The sequence below is a fragment of the Schistocerca cancellata genome, chromosome 9 (genome assembly GCF_023864275.1).
Source record: "Schistocerca cancellata isolate TAMUIC-IGC-003103 chromosome 9, iqSchCanc2.1, whole genome shotgun sequence".
Classification (NCBI taxonomy): Eukaryota; Metazoa; Arthropoda; class Insecta; order Orthoptera; family Acrididae; genus Schistocerca; species Schistocerca cancellata.
In genome coordinates, this window is record NC_064634.1 from 222,367,872 (window position 1) to 222,392,686 (window position 24,815).

A 24,815-nucleotide genomic window follows, 5' to 3' on the forward strand; every position below is an offset into this window, starting at 1 on the left:
AAAGTGAGTTTGAACATGGTGGTGTAGTTGACTCTTGAGTAGAGGGACACAGCATCTCTGAGGTAGCGAAAAAGTTGGGATTTTCCCATATGACCATTTCATGAGTGTACCATCACTATCAGGAATCTGGTAAAATATCAAATCTCTGAGATCGCTGTGGCCAGAAAAAGATGTGCAAGACCGGGACCAACGCGACTGAAGAGAATCATTCAACATGACAGAATTGCAACGCTTACGCAAATTGCTGCAGATTTCAGTGCTGGGCCATCAACAAGTGTCTGTTTATGAACCATTCACAGAAATGTCATCGATAGAGGCTTTAAGAGCCGAAGACCTACCTGTGTACCCTTGATGAATGTTCGACACCAAGCTTTACGCCTTGCCTGTCCCCATCAACACCGACATTGAACTGTTGATGACCAGAAACATGTTACTACAGAGTGGCTGGAAGAACTCTCTTCTGAGTTTACACACTTCCACTGGCAACCAAACTTCACAGACATGGACATTATTCTGCATATCTGGGATGCCTTGCAACATGCTGTTCAGAGGAGATCTCCATCCCTTTGTACTCTTGACAGCCCTCAGGATTCATTGTGTCAGTTTCCTCCGTGCATGCTCATGGGGGCCTTACACAATATTAGGCAGGTGTATCAGTTTCTTTGGCTTTTCAGTGTACAGTGAAGATATCATTTCCACAGTGCTTACACATACACAAAAATTCGTGGAGGCCTTCCATTGCTCCTAAAATCTCACTCCAGAGGGTTCATATGTGTGAAGCTAAATGTCAGATACTTACATTTAGAATGTCTAAACGAGTTAGCTTTTGTAGCGTATACCATCTACTCATCACATACAAATTTAAGTATGCGCTCAGGATCAGAGGACAGTGTGATACCAGGCAGCCACTTCGTCATTCTGTGTCATCTGGTGCCACGTGGATGCAGTATGGTGGGGCATGGAATCAGCACACCACTTTCTCGACTGTTCTTGGCTTTTCAGACCTTGGAGCTGCTACTTCTCAGTCAAGTAGTTGTTCATTTGGCATCACGTGGCTTGGTGGATCCCATTCAAATTCACATACCAAAGAAAAATCCTTGGTCGTACCAGAAATTGACCCTGTGTTCTCTGCATAGCAGTCAGCTATGTTGACCACACAGTTACTGATGCAGACATTATAAACTTAATTTGTTTATGGACTTTTTTCTAATTACATTACAAATTTATACAAACTTAACACCCTGCCTAATAGAAGTGGTGAAAAGTCCTTACAAACTACATGCATTGTAATAAACACAGGTAGGAATCTTATTAATGAAGGACGTGGACTGTCACCCTCTCATTTTAATATCTATATTGACTTCATTCTTCGCAAATGGAAATGTAAAGTAAATAAAATAACTAAGATAACAAATGTGGACTACCTGAATGTACTTTTGTTCGCTGATAAGATCATTATTACTCAAAAGAATGAAGATGACCTCCAAATATCAGTATACTAGCTGAACGAAATTTGCAAGAAGTCCAACATTAAAATTTCTAGTAACAAAACAAAAATAATGACATTCAGAGGAAAATATCCAATCAGATCAAAAATTGTTTTGAATAGTTCAGTTTTAGAACAAGTCCGTCAAATTTCTTATTTAGGCTGGGCTATAAGTTTTGATCTGGATCCTGATATTGAAAATAAAATGCACAAATCCCAAGCTTAGCAGAACATTGGGCCATAAAGTTCAAAAACAGGGTGTATACAATCCGGGACAACTGGGAGATCCAGGGAAAAAGCTGGGAATTTTTTCATCCGGGAGGAAACCGGGAAAGACCCGAGAATTTTTTAAAATTCAGAGTTTTCATTGTTTTCAGTTAAATATCTGTAATTTTGACTGGCAAGAACCGATACTCTAACAAAGGATATTATTATATACCGCTATTTCAGAATAATACTGCAACAATAAAAAATGAACGAGAGAAATAACGAAAATAAAACTTAAATTGCAAAGGAAGTGCGCCATATACAGCAACAAAACACAGTGCTCATACAAGCGTCTGCCAACAGCAAAATGTGTCAAAGGCTTTAGGAAGATTATGCAATGTTCAGTAACAACACATTGCCTCCGATGAATGTGACGTCACAACTGTTTACATTAGATTCGTTTTAGCAATTACGAGTGGGATCAGGCACATGCGCAGTTGAGTAGTACCTTCTCCTGCTTCTGGCTACAGAAATGTGGCTGTTGGCTGTGTAATAAGCAGTCGCAGCAAGCAGCTAGATGCTAGCGGGAAAAATTTTACTGGAGCGCCCAAGCTGCTAGATTCTTGCATGCGCAGCAGGCCCAGTTCTAGGAGGGGGTGGGGGGCAAATTCATACTATTGAGGGGAAAAAACCTTGTTTCACAAAGCGAGTAGCATCCAGCGCACGTTAGTCTATCGATTATTCATACGACTTTGAAACGCATCCCTGTCAGTTTTTGAACATTTTTGAACACATTCTAAGTTGATTTCTGAATCAATCGTAAGTTGATTTGTGAATGTGTGCATAGTGTACATGATGTCAGGGGAATCCTCGTTGCATGTAGAAACAAAGTTTCCTACAGACAAAAGGGGCTATATGAGCTGAGCAGAGTAAGGCCGAACGGATGAATGACAACCGCTGTCTGATTGTGTGGTTGATCGGGGTTTGCGAATGATGAGCGTTGTTATAATTACTAGCTAAATCCATAGATTCAGACTACAGGAGTGGAAATAAACGAATAACAGGTAAGAAAGATTACGTATTACCTTCTCTGTGTATCTAAGAAAATGAAATTTTGACAGAAAATTTTTGGGCAGATCGCTATACTATTAAGGGCCAGTTGTACAGTCCCCGGCTAGCAGCCGCTTTAAATTCTATTCTGGAAGAAGTGCGGAATACGCGTTGTACGAACATGTAGCAACGCCTAACCGGAGAATAATCGCGGTATAACTAAAGCGGTGATTCTGGCAGAGTTAGTGGAGTTAACCTGCGAATAAGCTTTGACATTGGCAGGAACTGTTACAGAACGAGTGCTAACAAGACTGTTTGTTAGAATGAGGAAGGAGAAGAAACGGGGACATCATATAAATTATGGAACAATATGACGATTCCAAGTTTGTATAAAAATTTCATACTACTACTTTGCGATCTCATACTTGAGAAACTGGAGCGTATGAATGAAATGTGAAACTACTTCCTAACGTAATGCTTTTTGCTTGTAGTAGGCCTAATAGGCACTTGATAATGGTACTGTGTGCCAAAACAGTCTCGTTTATTTGGTGTGTATTACAATTGTTGCAGTATTAGAAAGGCCTATTTCGTTTTATCTAACAGAGTGTGACAAAATAGACGTAATCAGATCGACTTCTCATGTAGCAAAATGTTTCACGAACTTTGATGAGGTAATAGATTCTTTCTCAGAAAGGAAAGCACGCCATGTAAAGCTGTAGCAAGATTAAAGAGAGAAAAGTTTTAGTAGCTAAGGATTGAAGAAATGTGTACTGTCTTGCTTGTCTCGTGTCTTTACTTGGTTTATGTATCCTGTATTTAATTTTATGTCACACAGGGCAGCAAGTTGTTAGCTGATAGGGAATAAAGAGTGCAGATTTTCTGAAGAGATAGACAAGATTTCAAACCGGCCAATTGTAAGCAGGAGAGGCACCACAGGACATTTTAATTTCCACTGACCTGAATATGGTTTGATAATATGGTTTGATGGCATCTATTACAAAATATACAATTCCACAGAGTGAAGCACACTGACATACGATAGAAGAATGCTGTGTGAGGAGGCGAGGCACTGCCCTTCGGCACACTTACGACCAAATAACATGTCTTACATTTCCTCGAACACACATGTTTTATGCATTAGACTCTTCAGAAAGATGTGCGCTACAAAATGAACATATTTTTGAAAATTCGTTTTTTTTTTTTTTTTTTACATTCTATCTCAAACACTCGAGGGAGTGGCTGGGTATTGCACCGTTTCGGAAATCTTAGATCTGGGGCTGATGCACAGAGCAGTCTGAGTTGTAGTGGGGAGGCGGTATTCTCCATTGACCCGTGTTTACATTTAGTGATTTTGCTGTTTCCTCTTCGTTTAATGCTCTCACGTCAAATGAAAACAAAACAGATTTCTGATTACCACCTTTCTGACAGTCAAGCATTAATTGCCTTGCAGAACAATGAAGTTATTTTTATCGGTTTGCTAAAGAATTTATTTTTTTTAAATTCCATACACTGATCGTTGCATTTCAAGTGCACGTTTTCAACTTCTAGCACGTTTGGCACTATGCCATAATAAAGAACCAAACGTGAAATAACACAGTACTGGTACTCCAAGAAAATTTACATCCCGAAAACCACACTGAAAAGCTTAATATCAGGTCATGGCCTACTTAACTGGGAATACAGACATACAAATGTACACTTTAAATGTGGACATTTTAGTATGGGTCTCAGAATTACGATGCTCTTGGAGTATCCTCTGATGTTTTGTTTCTTCTATGACATAATGTACGATGTTTTAATGTTTTACACGTACGAACATATGGGCTCCCTGCGACATCGTAGCTGCGCAAGCGCGGTGACGCCTGTCATCTGGCGCTCTCTGGCAAATGCGGAAACGAACCTATTTCAAACAGGTCACGGGAAAGTATTCCGAATGCAGCATTGAATAAAATTTACTTGGTGGATCATGATAATGTAGGACTTACTTTTTAGTCTCCCTCATAGATGCTCTGTACAGGGAAATTAGTGGAACCTTTGGAGAAAACAGAGCCAGCTGAATGAACCTCAAGACCTCAGTGGCAAGTCAGTGTTAAGTGAAGAAAGGAAGTCAAAACGTGGGAGGAAGGTACGGGACTACTTAAGGGAAAGGAGCTTGGAAACAATATTACAGAAAAGGAGAGGATGAGATTTGGAATGGAGAGGTGGGGGGATGACGACTAGCGTAACACTGTGAGAAGAATTCAACAAAACATTGAAAGAACTAAGTTGAAAAAAGATACCTGGAGTAGTTAGGATTCTTTCGTAGTTATTTAGGTCCTTAAGGGAACTGACCATGAGGAAATTGTTCCATCTGGTACGTGGGATGTTAGAGATAGGCGAAATACCCTCCAATTACCATAGAAGGCATATACTGACATATAGTATTATCAGACTGTCAGTTTAATATGTCATGGTTGCAAAATACAACAGAAATTATTTATAGAAGAATGGAAAGAAATTACAGAATCCGAGCTTGAGGAAGATTAGTTTGGATCCCAGAGTAATGTAAAACACGCAAGGTAGTACAGAAACAAGGCAATACAGACTCCACAACTTAGAAGATTGATTGAAGAAAAAAGAAAGAAAAAAAAATACTCAAGTTATAGCTATAAGCCTGTGCAGATTAGGGAAATATATCCGGATCCACAAGACCCTTATCCACATCCACAAGTTTCTTACCAGCATCTGCATTTGCAGGGATTAAAAATTTTGTAAAGCAGTTGAAGCCAATTGTATCACAAATAAACACTCCCCCCCCCCTTTTTCCCTGTTTTTCTTCTTCTTCTTCTTCTTCTTCCATATAAGAGTGGTACAAAATGTTTTATATAGAAAGCCATTCAATGAGAGAAAAATTTGTGCCTGATTTTTTAATATTTTATGCGTGGGCCTCATACTTTAGATAACCATAATTATGGTAGTACAAGATGGCCTGTCATATTCTCGATATGATCAGCAATTAATAACATACTGTTAAAATTACTGAAATAGGATTTGCAAACTTTTCTGTGCATTGTTTTGGCTGCAGTGGGAAGCCAAATAAAGTCATGGTACCAGTTGTCATATATTGCATACTGTTGAATGTTTGTCACATAGTTGCTTTATCATATATACATCAGTTACCACAATTATAAGTTATGTCAACATGTTACTCCTCTCACTGTAACATGCATTGCACTGTTTACTTTTAAATATACTAAACAGAAATGTTGTTAGAGTCTCCAGTTTTATGTTGAATGAAGTTAATGGCACATGTGATTAACAAACAGGAGTGAAATAATGAAATGAAAATTCTGAAGAATAAGTGTGGTTGTTCTTTGAAATTGCCTAATAGAGCTCTGTTACTGCTTATAGCATTGAAATAGAATGCACATTTAAAAGTGTGCAAAACCAAGAAGATGAATTTGTCACTTCTTTTCTCCCAGGAGATGGCAACAATGTACATATCCTTTTTCAGGGCACTCTGCAGGAAACCTATATAGTGATACACCATTCTCTGAAATAAAATAATTATGAAGTGCAGTAAAATGTCTTACAACAATTCATAGTCCACTAGAATAGTACACATCCCTATGTGAACATTTAAATGGGCAGGCACACCATGGAGCAGTGTTGCTTGCTTTGAGCAATCAAATGTACTGACACGGTTGAGCCTTGTGATCTATTGGCTGTGCATTAGATGATCAGTCCCTTGGTTAGAGATGAAGTTGTTGTAGTCAGAAGGTAATGGCAGAAACATGCTTCCACTGTATGTAATCTTGCAAACATAACAAGAACCCCCATAGACTTCCAAGTGTTCAGCAAACATTGCAACTGAAGTGTGATGCCAATTCATTCATTGACAGCAGGTAACAAAGGTTTAATAAAGGCATATAATAAGATTGAGCTTGTCCTTCAGTACAGACCAATTATTGCGGATATCTGCAAACGACTTCCAGATGTCCACAATCGTGCACACTTTTACCTGCAAGCTGACGGTTACTGCGGATTTCGGCACAGACCTCTATTTATAGGATTTTTAAAATTAGAGGAGACTTTCATAGCTATTCACTGGAATACATGTTTTAAAAATTCTGAAGGTAGCAGGGGCAGGAAATAAGAAACACAGCATTATCTACACGATGTACAGAAACCAGACTGCAGTTATAAAACAAATGACATGAAAGAAAGGCAGTAGTTGAGAAGGGAGTGAGGCAGGATTGTGGCCCATCTCCCATAATTTTCAATCTGTACATTGAGCAATCAATAAAGGAAACAGTGACAAAATTTGGTAAAACAAATTAAAGCCTAGGAAGAAGAAACAGAAATTTTGAGGTTTGCCACACTCAGGGATTTTACCTTGGGAAGAGATTATAAGATGAACAGAAAAAAAAGAGGAATGTAGTTGGATTAGTCAGCCGATGCTGAGAGAGTCAGAGTTTAAGTGAGGCATTAAAATTAGAAGAGTTTTGAGGAGCAAAATAACTGACAATGGCAGAAATAGAGAAGAGAGAAAATGCAGTCGTTTGCTACATATCACTGGAAATGATTGACAAAGATAATAATTGGTAATAACAGCAGTAGTACAAGGTGGCAGAGTACAACATAATAAAGATAATACAAGAACATGGTGATTACAATAAGATGAGACTTATGGTGACTGTGCAGAGGCAGGAGACATGTTCGGTTTATCAGAAAATGTTCATTTCTGACGTGTGTCATATGATCTTAGGCAGTGAGCAGATCATATTGGCAAAAGTATACCATCTCATTCGTGTCAGCGGTCGCCTTTAAAGTTCACGGTGAGTTTGAAAATATTTTAATCTTTACAGGTAATTATTAGAAAATGTTAAATGGTAAAAATAAAAGATTTAACATCTAAAATCTTGTAAGTGATGGCGGGGGGGGGGGGGGGGGGGGGATTGCCTTCAGATTATAAAAGAAATTTCATATTTAATTACTGCGGGAAGCATTGCCTTTCTTTTTATTTCCATGTTCCAAGCATAGCAATGCACTAAAAATATGCTCTGAACAAATGAATTTTAAACGATTATCATCATAATTTGTGCATGAATTTATAGTTCAGAGATTTGGCTTCTTTTTAAAAATGTGAGCATGTGTAAACTGTTCAACAATAAAACCTTCAGTAGATGATATTTGTTAATTTTCAAACTATGGAAAATCCAGGATGGAATGTAACAATATTAGAGAAGGAAAGTTGCTACTCACCATGCAGCTGAGATGCTTGAGTCGCTATAGGCACAACAAAAAGGTTTACACAATTACAGCTTTCGGCCATTAAGGCCTTTGTCAGCAATAGACACACACACACACACACACACACACACACACACACACACACACACACACGCGTATGTGCAAGTTGCATTTGTTGTGCCTATTGCGACTCAGCATCTTTGCTATATGGCACAACTTTCCTTCTCTAATATTGTTACGTTTATTAATTTTCAGTAGTTTGTTTCTACCATTTAGTTATCAGGCTGGGACACTGTAATTATGAAGGCATTCTATTATATCTGCGTTTATCTTTTGCAGCGAAGCCCCTTTGCCCACAGTTGAAGTTCCATTCCGACCACCATCAGAGGCAGACCAATGGGCACCTTTTCTAGAAACATTGACGGATGCAGAGATGGAGAAGAAGATAAGAGATCAAGACAGAAATACACGGTATGTAACTCTTAGCTTTGTCATCTACATTTTTTTTATTTGTAGCCTTAGATTTAAAAATAATTACACTGAACCATTTGCAGCAACTTTTTCTTTAAAATTTATTTCACAGTGGTTCACAGTTAATTCCTTGGAGCAATTAGCCAATCTTTATTAAGAAGACTAATTACTCCTTACTTTTATATTTCTTACAGAGACTGTTTGTATATTAGCATCTAAACTGATACTTGACAAACATTTCACAAGAAATAAATATCTTAAATGAATATGAAATGGTTATCTTCTTTACTATGTACATAACTATTCAGGTTTTTGAGTTGGGATCTGCTTATACTGTAATATAATGTGACAGTTTTTTTCCCTTGAACTGTATTTCTCTTTAACTTCAGCTTGCTTTTAGTTTCAAGACTGGGTTCCAAAATTTTCTTCTACAGAAGCTGCAAAAATTTTATTTACCTGTGTCATAGCTACTACTAGCAAAATTGTGTTAACTTCATGCAGTGTCTGTTATCCATCATATCTACCAGGTTTTGTTATAAAAACAAAGAATGAATGTTGAAGTAAGTAGGAATTCTGTATGATGTATGTTTCTGCAGGCTCCAGAGTTCTAAAAATGTCACTTGCTACTGAAAACTAACTGGCACATAAACTTAATTATTGTAACTCATTTTCAGTTCATTTTTGTCAGCCATATCTAATAAAGATTTTTAAAAATTTTATTTGAATGTCCATTCTACATGAGATATTAAAACAGTACCACACACAGACATTTATGTTTATATAGGAAAGTGCTAGTGTAGTTAAGCTGTTTGAGCACACCTCCAGATTGACTAAAAACTACAACCTGCCACTTACAGTCACCTACCTCCTTAAACTTCATAGAGGCTCTGTTACAAGGAGTTCCTCAGAAAGTTGCTGGACTATTGTTGCACGTTATAGTGAGAAAAGTACTAGCATCTCTTTAACATAGTGCTAGCTTTCAGCAATTAGTGACCAATAAAAGTGTTGAAATAACCTCCCCTACTATTGATTTGTAACTTGTATGGTATTTTATCCTTCTGCTTACCCAGATAAAAATTAGGAAAAACACTAATGTTTGTGAAGATAACAGCTCCAGAAAGTATATTTGTCATGAAATGAAATGTGAACCACAGATTATGATTACAGAACTATACTTGAGCTCCATCTTTGAGGATTTATTATGGTTTGCAACTACCAAACAGGGCTCGGATAGATATTTGTGTGTGTGTGTGGGGGGGGGGGGGGGGGCATGTTCCAGAGAGTGTCAAAGATTATTGGTTGCGGAGGACCATGCTGAACAAAGTAGCCAATGATACACTAGACATGTTCAATGGATGACATGCCAAGCATATGTGCTGTTCAAGACGTTGCTTACGTCATGTGGATAGGCATTGTTTGATATAAGTAGATTTTTTTATATGGAAAATTTGTGCCTAATATCTTCCTTCGGAAATTCTGAGAGATGTTACTTTCTAGAGGACAGAATTCTATAGTGCCCTTTCTCTGTCTTGAAGTTTAATAGGTTCTTAGTATTATGTCAGCTATTCTTCTTCACTTACAGAAATTTATATTGCTGTCTTTCTTAGTTTTTGATTATTTCTACTGGTATTTGGATCCTGTTGATGTTGTAAATTACCCATCTGTCATTACAGTTAATCTTTTCTCAGCTCAACATTTGACACGTCATACTTGCCTGTGTTTGTTGTGAACTTAATATAAAATCATCCCGTATTCAAATATAGGTAAAGTATCTAAACCATACACAAGTAGTGTTCATATGCTTGTGTGGGATATCTGGGAATATCATTAAATTACAAATTTCTTATTGTGTAGTCTTGATAATGTGTCTTACAGACAGGGCTTGCTGAGTAGTGACACTTAAAATCATTTAACAGGTGAAATACTGTAAATCCTTTTTTAAACAGTCGAGGTTTAGACAAACAGTGTTACATAATATCAAGTAAAGGTGTCCTAAACCTGAAGGTTGGTTTGAAAACTAGCAAAGCTTTGGTAGGCATTGTTCTGTTGGAGGTGATACGCCCTCCTCTTCCTCTAACTTTTGACCTGGTTTAGACAATCAGTCATAGGGGCATGGGCCTTGGTCTCCAGACCGTAATACTACTTGGTATTTTTCACATTGAGAAATCATTGCCCGAGATGAGAAACAAGCAATAAATCGGAAAAAAATAGAACATACAGGTATAGAAACCTGTACGTCTCAGTTCATAGTCTGGCACTTAACCCACAGAAAAAGTAAATGGAAATAAAATGGATTCTGGTTTGTGATGGTGCATTCTTAATGTCTTTCAAGAAAATGTAGCAGATAATGGGTTGTAGCTGTTGGTACTGGTTTAAGTTCACTGCAGCTTCTTGTCTTATCATGGGGTATATGAAATAGGCAGTATATTGCTGCATTTTCAATAAGTTACCATTAGAATTCAAAAATCTTAGCAGTAATCCACGTGCTTTCAAATCGAAACTGAAGAGTTTCCTCATGGGTCACTCCTTCTAGTCTGTCGAGGACTTCCTTGAAAAATTAAGCTGTTTCTTGTTGTATTGTTCATTGTGTTTACTTAAACTTATTGCTTTGCCTTTTTTTTTTTTTTTTTTTTGTTCATAAACATTTTATTTTTATCTTTTATTACTTTTATGTTGTAATTTTGTGTACTGACACTTTCCATGACATTGGAGATTTGTTCCTCAATTTGGTCCTACGGAACTTGTGTAAATAAATAATGATGCAGTATTTTCATGACTCTTCTTCAAACATAAACTTCCAGAATTTTAGCAGTAAACCATACTGTGATGCACACCACCTCCCATGTAGCATCTGCCACAGAAATTGGATTACTATCTCCATGATGCTTTCCTACATAGCAAATGAACCAGTGATCTCCTTCATTCCCTCTGTCAAGCCTACATGATAAGGGTCCTAGACACAGGAGTGACAGTCCAGTCCAGTTTGAACAAGGATTCTCGTTTGTGGATGATCTGCAGTTTCTGAAGATTTTTCTAATGAAGCCCAGTCTAGCATCTGCCCATTCTTATGATTAGGTGTATGTGTTCTTCCCACATTAAATCTCTGTGTACACATATTCCCCATTATTTTATTTATGTGACAGGTTCCAGCGACTGTTCAACAGTAGTGAATCAAGCAACAGTAACACTTTCTGTCCGTTTATGCACAGTGTGCTGTAATTGTTCATGTTGAGAGTCAGTTTGCAGTTCTTGCACCAAGTGCCAATCATCTGGAGTTCTTGCTGCATTTTGCTGTGATTTTCTATTATTGTGACTTTCCTGTTTACAATGTCATGCTTGAACAGACTTCCGGAGTTTTCAATGTCATCCACTAGATCATTTATATTTATTGTGAATGGTAGTGGTTTTGTAATACTAGGGCCTGCCCAAAGATAGTTTTTTGTCTCAAGACTTATCTATGAAAAATAACATGCTGTGCTTTATTATTCGCCCAGGCCCAGGCGAGGCGTAAAGCTTCGTGTCATGCAGTCATCAAGGGTATATGAGTAGGCCTTTGGCTCCGAAAGCCCATATCAATGATGTTTCGTTGAATGGTTCACACACTGACCCTTGTTAATGGCCCAGCATTGAAATCTGCAGCAGTTTGCAGAAGGGTTGCACTTTGTCATATTGAATGATTCACATCAGTTGTCATCGGTCCTGTTTTTGCAGGATCTTTTTCCAGCCACAACAGGGTTGGAGACATGGTGTTTTACTGGATTCCTGATATTCACGATATACTCATGCAATGAAATGGTCGTACAGGAACATCCCCACTTAATCGCTAGCTCGGAGCTGTTGTGTCCTTTCACTCATGTGCTGACTATAACAACACATTCAAACTCACTTAAATCTTGATAACCTGCCATTGTAGCAGCAGTAACCGATCTAATAACTGCACCAGACACTTATTGTTGTATATAGGCGTTGCCGACTGCAGCATCTTATCTGCCTGTTTGCATGTCCCTGTATTTGAATACATTCACATTTATCAGTTTCTTCAGTTGTTTTTCTTTTTTTTTTTCTGTAAATTATCACATGCTCAAATTTAAAAGGTTGTCATGCTGAAGATAGACAAAGCCTTTGTTCTTTGAAACTGAGAGCTAAAAAAAAAAAAAAATTGCTGATAGGGAACTTTTTGACTAGAATGTTTGCTTTAGCAAAAACCTTTAACACATTTTTCTTTCAAAACGGCCTTTGTTCTCTTTGTGTGGCTGCTTTCAAAAATAATTGTTCTGTTGAAAAGCAGCACATTTTCCTGCCAGTTGAAATATGCTCACTATTTTTATATACTTGAATTTATCATATTTCGTGACAGTACTCACTTTTCTGTGAAATGTTTATAAGGTGATATTTGACTTTTCTGTGTTGGCTTCAGTCGTCTAGTGAAAGTATGATTCCAATGCTCTCTCGTCGGCTGCGGAAATGTCCTGGTTCAATGCGTTTGCCTCATTTTTGGTGCTTCAAATACCATTTCTCCGAAAGTGATTCCTTCTTGAAGTTTATATAAAAAAAAATACAATAACTCATTTTTTGTGGTCACTTGCAAATTATTATAACGGGGACCTGCACATTGTTCCACCGTCACACTCCGAGAGTTCACTGCCGACTGACTACGGTGAAAGACGACTCCAGCGTCAAAGGCATTACACACAACACACAAGCTTCCACTTACAACCAGTCTCTTTAATATTCTTCGTGACATCTACTAATATTAATCAATATGCTATCACTCTTGAACACATGAGCAAATTAGCATAAAATAAGGCAAATTACAATTTAAAAAAAAATACTCTGACAAAAATATAAGAAAACATTTACAACCTCCCTCATTAGATTTGGTATCGACAAATCTGGTAGAAAATAACACATTTCCCAGATCCATTACACAATACACTGAATGCGTCTCTAATTTACAGTGTTTCTGGTCATCATTTGACTTTTCCCACCCAATTCAGTGATTACATAATCTCCATGGTCTTTCGTAGCTCTGTGATCCATACTTGACAATGCTGCAGATAGAACTAAGAAGGCACATAGTGTAGAAGTAGACCCAAACATTTGTTTCAACAATGGGGGAAAATTTTTGGCACAGTCAAAAAACTTATAGATTCTATATATATGAATATAATAGAGGGAAACATTCCACGTGGGAAAAATATATTTATAAAGAAAGATGATGAGACTTACCAAACAAAAGTGCTGGCAGGTCGATAGATACACAAACAAACACAAACATACACACAAAATTCTAGCTTTCGCAACCAACGGTTGCCTCGTCAGGAAAGAGGGAAGGAGAAGGAAAGACAAAAGGATATGGGTTTTAAGGGAGAGGGTAAGGAGTCATTCCAATCCCGGGAGCGGAAAGACTTACCTTAGGGGGAAAAAAAGGACAGGTATACACTCGCGCACACACACACATATCCATCCACACATACACAGACACAAGCAGACATTTGTAAAGGCAAAGAGTTTGGGCAGAGATCTCTGGGAGTGTATACCTGTCCTTTTTTCCCCCTAGTGTGGGTCTTTCCGCTCCCGGGATTGGAGTGGCTCCTTGCCCTCTCCCTTGGAACCCATATCCTTTTGTCTTTCCTTCTCCTTCCCTCTTTCCTGGCGGGGTGGCTGTTGGTTGCGAAGGCTGGAATTTTGTGTGTATGTTTGTGTTTGTTTGTGTGTCTATCGACCTGCCAGCGCTTTTGTTTGGTAAGTCTCACCACTTTCTTTTTAAATATATTTTTCCCACGTGGAATGTTTCCCTCTATTATATGCAAAGAGGTTGCTAGAGATGTCAGTCGAGGCGGAGGTACAGAGGCAAAGATGTTGTTGAATGACAGGTGATGTACGAGGGGCGGCAACTTGAAATTAGCGGAGGTTGAGGCCTGGTGGGTAACGGAAAGAGAGAATATATTGAAGGGCAAGTTCCCATCTCCGGAGTTCTGATAGGTTGGTGTCAATGGGAAGTATCCAGATAACCCGGATGGTGTAACACTGTGCCAAGATGTGCTGGCCGTGCACCAAGGCATGTTTAGCCACAGGGTGATCCTCATTACCAACAAACACTGTCTGCCTGTGTCCATTCATGCGAATGGACAGTTTGTTGCTGGTCATTCCCACATAGAAAGCTTCACAGTGTAGGCAGGTCAGTTGGTAAATCACATGGGTGCTTTCACATGTGGTTCTGCCTTTGATCGTGTACACCTTCCGGGTTACAGGACTGGAGTAGGTGGTAGTGGGAGGGTGCATGGGACAAGTTTTACACCGGGGGCGGTTACAAGAGTAGGGAAGGTGGTTTGGGGATTTCATAGGGATGAACCAAGAGGTTACGAAGGTTAAGTGGACGGCGGAAAGACACTCTTGGTGGAGTGGGGAGGATTTCATGAAGGATGGATCTCATTTCAGGGCAGGATTTGAGGAAGTCGTATCCCTGCTGGAGAGCCACGTTCAGAGTCTGATCCAGTCCCGGAAAGTATCCTGTCACAAGTGGGGCACTTTTGGGGTTCTTCTGTGGGAGGTTCTGAGTTTGAGGGGATGAGGAAGTGGCCCTAGTTATTTATTATAGATTCTGTTTTCCAGTCACTACAGCATAGAGTTTGGACACTACAGGTGATAGTGGCAGATGGTCGCAAGCTTAAACAAGCTAGAATTTTGGTTGCCAGAAGAGGAGAGGGAGCAGTGCGCGCAAACAAGCCCCACCTCCCTCCAGCAGGGCAGCAACCTACAACAGAACTGACACATTTTCACAGGTATTGCCGATCTCTTTTACATCTACATAGACACTTCTCAAGCAACTGTATGCCGCTAGGCGGAGGGTACCATGCTGAACTACTAGTCATGTCCTTTCCTGTTCTACTGACAAACTGAGCGAAGGAAATAACCGCTGTCTGTTTGGCTCCTTATGAGCCCTAATTACTCGTATCTTATCTTCGTGGTCCTTAATGCGCAGTGTATGTTGGCGGGGAATGTTTCAGTGGTCAGCTTCAAATGCCGGTTCTTTAAATTTTCTCAATTAAAAAGAACGTCACCTTCCCTCCAGGGATTCCCCTTTGAGTTCTTAAAGCATCTGCAGAACACTTCGTGTTGCTCAAACTTACCGGTAGCAGCCCATCTCTGAATTGCTTCAATGTCTTCTTTCAACCTGACCAGGTATGGATTTCAAACACTCCAGCAGTTCTCAGAATAGGTTGCACCAGTGTCCTATATATGGTCTCCTTTACAGGTAAACCACTCTTTCCTAAAATTCTCCAATTAAATTGAAGTCAACCATTCGCTTTCCCTACCACATATCTTATGCTCATTTTAACTCGTATCACTTTGCAGAGTTACGCCCAGATTACGACTCGACTGTATCAAGTAGAACATTACAGGTTTAGGGCTGCCTGCCCTTCATCACACCAACTGGAAATTTTGTTGAAGTTTTCTTGTATCTTCCTACAGTCACTCAACTTTGACACCTTGCCTTACACCACGGCATCATCAGTAAACAACCGCAGATTGCTGCCCGCCCTGTCCACCAATCATTTATGTTTATAGAGAACAACAGTGGTCCTATCAACACTTCCCTTGGACACTCTTGACGATAAGCTTGCCTCCGATGAACACTCGCTGTCAAGGACAATATACTGGGTTCTGTTGCGTAAGAAGTCTTCAAGCAACTCACGTGTCTGTGGACTTGTTCCATATGCTTATACCTTCATTGACAGCCTGCAGTGGAGCACTGTGTCAAATGCTTTATGGAAATCTAGAAATGTGGAATCTGCCTGTTGCCCTTCATCAGTAGTTTGCAGTGCATTGTGTAAGAAAAGGACAAACTGTTTTTCATAAGTAATGGCTTCTAAAACCATGCCAATCCATGGACATAAGCTTCTCAGTCTCAAGGAAGTTTATTATATTCAAACTGATAATACACTAAAAGACTCTGCATCAAACAGAAGTTATGGATATTGGTCTATAATTTTGCAAGTCTGTTCTTTCGCCCTTCTTATATACTGGAGTCACCTACGTCTTTTTCCAGTTGCTCAGGACTTTGTGCTGGGTGAGAGATTCACGATAAATGCAAGTGTGGTAAGGAACCAGTGCCTTGGAGTACTCTTTGTAAAATTGAACTGGGATTCCATCTGGACCTGGTCATTTATTTGCTTTCAAATCTTTCAGTTGCTTCTCTACATTAGGAGTGTATTACTATGTGGTTCTTATGAGAGCAGGGTTGCCACAAGTTCTAGAAATTAGGAAATTTCAATGTGACAGGGAAATTTATGGTAGGAAAAACACACTGGAAAAATCTCGTTTTTGCCTCAGTAGATGAAATGTTTTGTTTACTGAGATTTCATAATCATTGTAGACTGGGTGCAGCTGAGTACATGCACTGCTTCCCTACTCCCTCATTCTTACTGCTTCTTCCCTTCCTACCACTGCCTCAGTTTGCAGTCAGTGCTGCCACCACTTCTTGCTGCTAGCCTAGCAGCTGCCACCGAGAGGCAGGGAGGTGCGAGGAGTGGTTTGTTTGTATCGGATTCTCAGAAACTGTTGATACAGTGGCCAGAGATGGTGGTCATGTGTGCATGAGTTGTGTCTCAGTGATTATGTGAAAGTGTGTCCGCATGCATTTTCTGACAAAGGCTGTGATTGAAAATTTAGTTATGAGAGTGTGATTGCTTTTCCTACGTGCCTATCTGCAGCTTAGAAGTCACCTTCACGGTGAGTTGTTACCTGTCCTCAATAGTATTGATTCTCAGAGTATTCGCACAAGTTATCTGTTGCTGGATTGATCCCTGCGGTCTTACTTCATCAACATGGTGTCTGTGACACGTGAATAGCTGGTCACATAAGTGGACTTCCATGACAGGCCATTTCTGCGGGTATCTCCAATGAATCGGGCCTGCTGATCTGAAGCCCATCGTTTCCCACTAATGTGCAGGCCCAGCCCATCGGATCTAGTCTCACCAATCTGCCTGCAGGCCGGGTCTGTTTGTGTGTGACATAATGCAGCAGATTTTCATGGTTTATCAATGGACCCAGGACTGCGGTGCTCCTCGGCAGGCCGCGGCATTTTATAGACATTTTATTTATTCTAGTTCATTTTGGCACTTTTGAAAATAGTTCATATCTTAGAAAGTGCACGATAAGAAGAAGAAAATGGTGGCAATCGCTGACAGTTTGTACACTGTTCACTCGTATATTTCTCGAAAGGCAAATCACACAATACCTGTAAAATGAAATGATTGTGTGGCATTGATGGCCAGGAGGCCCTATCTGGGGAAGTTCGGCAGCCAGGTTGCAAGTCTTCGGTCAGATGACACCACATTGGGCAGCTTGTGTGTTGGTGACCATGAAATGATGATGAGGACAACACAACACCCAGTCCACAAGTGGAGAAAATCTCCAACTCGGCCGGGAATGGAACCCGGGCCCACTACATGGGAGGCAGATATGTTACCACTCAGCTAAGCAGGTGAACACACAATTCCTCTGAAATAATAGACATCACAAAGTGGATAAAAACTGACAATAACAAACATAGTAGAACTAAAATTTTATTGGTGGTCACCTATAGTGCTGGTTTACACAATTCTTTCCTGCCTTATGCACTGCTTTCAAGAGGCCTACTTTTTTCTGATGGTATTTCTGAACTCAGTGAAGGTATTTTAAATCTGTCTTGCAACTCCAAGGAAATATTTTTATCACCAATTGAAATAAAATAACATCAGTGGTCTGGTCTTAATGAAACACACATACCATTTGGCTTGCTTTCTCCATCTAAAAACAGTTAATTACAAAAAATTTACTTTACTTTTTTTTGTCAACTTATGTCTTTACCCAACCTTGACATCTCAAAATTTTTATGCTGAAACTTGTCTGGAAATTAATGAAATATCAGGGAATTTCACTTGGAGAAACTTCTGGCAACCTTGGAAAGTATGTCCGATGATCAAATAGCGATATGTTTGTACTATTCTCTTGTGTGAATGATTTCTTGAACATGAATTTTAAAACTTTGGCTTTTGTTTAGTGGCAAGCATGCATATTAGTCTGTTTTTAGAGGAAGTTCGTTTTAATTATATGATCAGATTGGGTTTCACCATTGTCATTGTATTATGTATAGTTCAGATGATTTAGATTAATCACTTGTATCTATAATTATCTTAGTCTGCAGTAAATGTCCCTTCTTACCGGCCTTTGAACACATAGCATACTATATTCAGGGGCCCAGGAAGCCGAGAGTTGGTGGTTTGCAGAAATGTCATGCTTGGTGTACATGGTTTAATCATAACTGCTGAAAATTTGAAAATTGACTATATCTATTGTATGCTTATTGTAACACACTCTTTAAAATATCTGTCCAGATATCTGTGTTGTCATCATTGTTGTTTTAAATCTGAAGATTCCCACTGTGGTCTGTCACAAGCAAATCTCTTCATCTCTGCACAGCTGCTACAACGTACATCAATTGGAAACTGCTATAGTCGAGCTTTGGCCTCCCTCAACAATTGTTACTCCCAGAACCCACACCATACACAGTGCATGTGTGCGTGCGTGTCACAAGCCGCAAGATGTGCCCTATCAACTGATCTTTGTTTTGGTTGATTTGAGCCATAAATTATGTTTCTCCCCAATTTGATTGAGTGTTCTTCATTAGTAATTCGATCTACCCATATAGTCTGCAGCATTCGTCTATAACATTACATTCCAGAATTTTCTGTTCATGAAGGTATGAGTAAGTCATAAGAAAATTGTACTTTTTAATAAGAAGTTAGAATTGATGAACTTCAACCAGTAAAGCTGTCTTCAGATAGTTAATTTCAAGAATCTTGTGTATAAATTCAAGTAACACTCAAAGGGAATTTCAGAAGATCACTAGCATATAATTTATTCAGAATGTAATGTGAAATTGTTATAGATATTATTTCAGTGCTACAATGACCTCTATCAATAATGTTTTTATTTTCAGCCGTATGCGAAGGTTAGCAAATACAACTCCAGGATGGTGATTTGCCACATTTGCCGACCTCATTCGAATTGCCAACAAAAACTTCCAACAAAATATCAGCTCATCACTGAGGCATAAAAATGTTTCATCAGAAACTGTAAGAAAATTACAAAATATGTTTTCACATGTGGTGAAAAGTATGCTTTTATTTAATACGCCAGTGGCAGAGTGTGATTTTGATGTTGACTTGAAAAGTACAGCGAATAGCTTTTGTATAATGAACTGTGTATGTGGTTTACAGTGCAATCTTACTACACATTTTAAACTTACGTTGCACCAAATCTGTTAATGGGCTTTGTACATATTACAGTGCTCCATATTACAATGCTTTTGTGTAAACAATTTTATTGCGTAAATTAAGCAAAACAGTGTCTTGATATAACTCGTAAGTGACATACAATTACGTGTAATAAAGTAATGAGAATCTTTTGTAAAATAGTTATTTAATATTTTTATTTATTGTTTTTTAACGAAAAATTTGGCATTGGCAGGAGGGCTGTCTAACCATGTTATGTTCAGTAAGAAACAAGATGTGATTGCAGAACACCAACATAAAGGTTATACAGATGCATAATAATTGGTTACTGTTTTGAACTCCATTTCATTAAATTTCCAGCTGCTGAAAAGATACAAGTTCAGTAATTTATGTTTAAATATCTTCACCAACAGTTCAACTGTCACTAGTAACTTTTTTTTCCTGTAAAAGTTATGATCTCAAAAGAAGAAAATTAATCTGGATCAAAAGCATAATTCCAGACACATATTTCACCTACCTTTAGTACTAGTCTTTTATTCTACGTCTTTGTGATATAGGCTATGCTGTTACACTGAAAAATAATCCAAATCGGATATAAATTGGCAACAATAAAAACTTTTCACTCCAGATACATATGAACTAGAAGTTATTCTGTCTCCACATTCACAAAAAATGGTGTCATCATGGAGGATACATTAGAATAACAGAATTTCAATGAAGTGCATAAATTGGTAACATGCAAATGTTCAAAAAGCAGACTTGAGTGCTAGAGTGCCTTGTGTGGTGCATACAAATAGAGCTACTATATAGTTTGATTAGGAGTGTGTATTTAATTGTGAGGGACAAGTTATCTGACTGGCATTAGAATGCCAAATCTAAATGTTCTTAATGTCATAATTTGAGAGTTGCTAGCATGATTTGTCATTCACACAGTGGCCGGAGTGTCATCAGTTGTGCGTGTGTGCAAATTTGTTAGTAAGTAGTAGTAAGACTTCTTAGTCTTTGCACTGCAACTGCAATAGCTTATTCCAGATACATGTTCTCTATGATAAACAGTAGAATTTCTATGTGATTTTTACAGTTTAATGTTTGCCTGTTCCGTGATTTAATGTTCCTTCCCATTTTAACTCAGCTATTTCATTGTGTAGGTGTACCTCTCCATTACACAAACTGAGATCTTTACCACTCACCAAAGACAGTTGACCAGCTGTACTATTGGAACCTCTCATGTCATAACGTATAATTTCAAGTTGTTTTCCTTATGTATTTACTACAGGGTTGAGTGAAGATACACTCTAGATTATTAGTTTACCAAATACCATTGTTGTGCAGTTGTTTTCGTGAGTGATTTTGTTTGTAAAATTCCATGTAAGCATAAAACAATTCAGTTGGAGTACCAGAACAGTTGTCTAGGTTCTAAAATTTCCATTTCATTAAACAGTTTATTATTACATAAACAGAATGGCAGCCTTATTGTCATGGATTCCAAAGATAAGCCAAAAATTTACAATTATTTAGAAAATATTGATTTAACAGACTGTAACTTGGCTGGAAACTGCATTTGTGAACGTAAACTTGATCATAAACACCTGATAAAAAGATCTTAGGTTTCTAGCTGTTGCCAACAGCTCCACAAGCAGACAGCATTTTTTATGCACAAGTAATTCACTGAAATTGACATTTTATAAACAGGAAATACGTTATAGACCTGCCACTCAAGTGGAAACCTGAGACATTGTCATCAAAAAATTGTATTTCTCTGCTAATGATTATATGTTTAGCTCCTGTGTCATAAATGTGACATCATTCAAAAAACTTAATGCATTGGTCTCTGGATAACTTTCTTGTTTAGATACCTGTGGTGAATATTGGTGGGACCATTCACATTTTTCTTTTTAAAGTTTAGTCGAAGGTCCAACATACTTTAACATGGTGATACTAATAGTTACTGTTATAGTAGTATTGCATTATTTCAGATCCTCTCTTTATTTATACTTTACATACTTTTGTGGCACTCTACAGAGCTCAGTCTATATTCTGCAACCAGTTACTTTTATTAGGTCTCTGTATATGCATTACCAACTTGAAAGATTACTTTACTGTGGAGATAAACTAGAAACCTTTTTATCAGAGAACCCTCTTTCATTTTTATTTTGTGCCTACGTATCAGATCCCATATACAAATTGTAGATAATTCGTTGTGAAATGTAAAAGGCTAATTATGAGAGCCTTATTATTAATGTAAGACATTTTAGTGTGATATCCCCTTAAAAAAGAAACAATTACTTGCATTACTAATGGATTCTTTTACCAGAGTGCAATAATCCTTGTGTTTTTGGAATTAACTGGAAAATGTTGTGTATGATGCTTGAAGCTAATTTTTGTATTTACCAGAGTATAAGACCCCCCCCCCTCCCCACCGTCTTTTTTTTCTAAGGCTGTTCGAGAAAAAAAATTTTTTAACATATTCTGACTAATCTGAATTACAAACTGTTTTATTGATATAAAACATCTGCCTAAAAAGTTAATGTTACACTTCTTCTAAACTTAAGCCATTTTTTGATTGTACACATTTTGATAATATAAGAAGAAGAAGAAGGGGGAAAAAATGGTTTACATTAATTTATGGACCGTTTTCCTACCTAACATTTTTGCTTACTAGCCTTTTTTGTCTGTGGTATCACTATTTTTATTGCCATCCTAATAGTCATTGTGCAGTTAAGACTACAAACAGATTCAGGCAAACTGCAGTTCAAATGTTGTAGATGTTCATAAAAAGCCAAAGCACAGGAGATGGGTTCCATGACTGGCAGCATGACAAAATTAGCTGCCCGCTCATTCACCAGCTCCCCATCTCCACACCCAGTCATCATAGTTCTCAGCCAAGCTGACGTCACTCTTCCCCTCCCCAACCCATCTGTAGTGCTTTCTTTGAGGAACTGTGAAACACGGACTGCAATATCTTCTGAGCTACAAGTCGTGTATAAACAGTAACTAATACATAAGTAAAAGAGTACAGTATTATTCAGCCCAACTCTTCACCTTCTGCTCGTCCTGAGATATACTGGCATCTGTAGGTACTATCTCCACGATGAGTCTTGCTCCTGTAATTTATTCTCATCATAACAGTAATTGCAGTCAGTTTAGAATGATGTATTTCATTTGTTTGGCATTTCATTCTGAATTAATTTTCCCTCTTGCTTCATCCGAATGTCACCATGTTCTAAAGCTGATTAAAAAGCTGGTAACATTTTTACCTGGTATTCTACTACATGAACAGTGACTTGAGTTTCTCATTTGCGCACTACTGAGCAAATCCTACAGCCTCTCATAACCAAATAAAATAGGTATATTAGTTCTGAATCAACCTTTTTTTTGAAGGACAGAATTTTTGCTTTTGAAAGTTGCCTTTACTTAGAAAGCAGCATTAATGTTTGAATATGGTATCCATGTATGTTTGAGAACTTTTATTGCAAATCTGTTCCAATATAATAAGAGTTTCCAGAATGAGATTTTAATTCTGCAGCAGAGTGTGCGCTGATATGAAACTTCCTGGCAGATTAAAACTGTGTGCCCGACCAAGACTCGAACTCAGGACCTTTGCCTTTCGCGGGCAAGAGCTCTGCCATCTGAGCTAACGAAGCACGGCTCACACTCGGTACTCACAGCTTTACTTCATTCTGGAAACATCCCCCAGGCTGTGGCTAAGCCATGTCTCCGCTGTATCCTTTCTTTCAGGAGTGCTAGTTCTGCAAGGTTCGCAGGAGAGCTTCTGTAAAATTTGGAAGGTAGGATATGAGGTACTGGCAGAAGTAAAGCTGTGAGTACCGGGCATGAGTCTTGCTTCGGTAGCTCAGATGGCAGAGCACTTGCCCGCGAAAGGCAAAGGTCTCGAGTTCGAGTCTCGGTCGGGCACACAGTTTTAATCTGCCAGGTAGTTTCATAACAAGAGTTTGTAAGAAGATAGAATTTAATGCTATTTCCTCTAGTGTTCCACAAAACTTTAAACAGAGCAATAGATTGTTGTAATGGCTGTTTAATAGTTGCTCACTTATCCTTGCTGTAGCGCTGTGCGAGTCAGATATCACGTAATTGTTTGAGCAATGTCGATACTGTATCAAGCACGGAGTGTCAGGCCATCTCAACTCCATTTGAATGCAAACGTATTGTTTGGCTAGCCCTGTCCTTCCAAGTCATTCAAAACAAACCAGCACATGACTTCAGTAGCCAAAGCTTAATCTGCAAATGTAAGACGACCCATATATAATCTGTTAAACAACGTAAAAATGTTGACCTCAGTAGCAGTGCTTTAACCTGCGAATGTAAGGTGACCCTTAATTTTCAAATGATCAATTTTGGGAGAAATTGGGTAAATACAATATGTTTTGTCAGTGGTGGTCACAGTCAAACTGATAGTGACACACATTTGAGATCACACATAACTGTCTGCATCTTCTATTTGGCTGTAGCAGAAGAGGTCTGCCATTATTGTCTTCAGACGAGCACAAGATCACATTTGCAGTAAACTGCTCAATCACTAAGCTTGAGGTAAACAATTTTGAGGAAACATCCTACAATAGAAGAACACAGTTAATGGCACCCATTACTGAACCTTCAGAATTCAGTACTACAAATCCCAGCATTATCAAATTTATACCATATACTTTTGCTGACAGAAATGATTGCCCTTTGAGGTGTTATTGTTGTAATTATTGTACTCCTGAGGTTACAGGCAAATTAATAGCTTTTTATTGTGTGCTGCTATAAAAAGTCCCTTGCATTACAAAATTAATTTAATAGATGTCATTTTGTGAATGTTCTTGCATTTCGTGTACTTCTTGAAGTTGCCCTGAATTTTTGTGTGTCCACGACTGGTACACGTCTGGATTTTTTTTGCAATCGGGTCATGCTGATTTGAAATTGTTCTAATAATATTAACAAACTACTAACAGTGATGTTCAGAGCAAGTTTATAATCACATGCCAGTGAAACCACATCCTCAGTTTCTGTGTTCTACCTTGTAAACTGCTACACTAGGCATGTTGGGCAGGAATTCAAGTACTAGAAATAAAAGTGCAAAAGAAGCA

General features: G+C 38.4%; 1 protein-coding gene across 1 annotated transcript in view; it reads left to right on the plus strand.

Moving 5' to 3' along the window:
* The window catches only part of LOC126101580 (SWI/SNF-related matrix-associated actin-dependent regulator of chromatin subfamily B member 1), a 140,493-nt gene extending 120,579 nt beyond the window's left edge, over nucleotides 1-19,914 (plus strand). The window contains exons 8-9 of the mRNA XM_049912233.1: nucleotides 8,315-8,446; nucleotides 19,434-19,914. Of these exons, the coding sequence (XP_049768190.1) occupies nucleotides 8,315-8,446; nucleotides 19,434-19,473 (172 nt within the window). The 3' untranslated portion in view covers nucleotides 19,474-19,914. The remainder of the gene's footprint in view (nucleotides 1-8,314; nucleotides 8,447-19,433) is intronic.
* The last annotated feature ends 4,901 nt before the right edge of the window (nucleotides 19,915-24,815 follow it).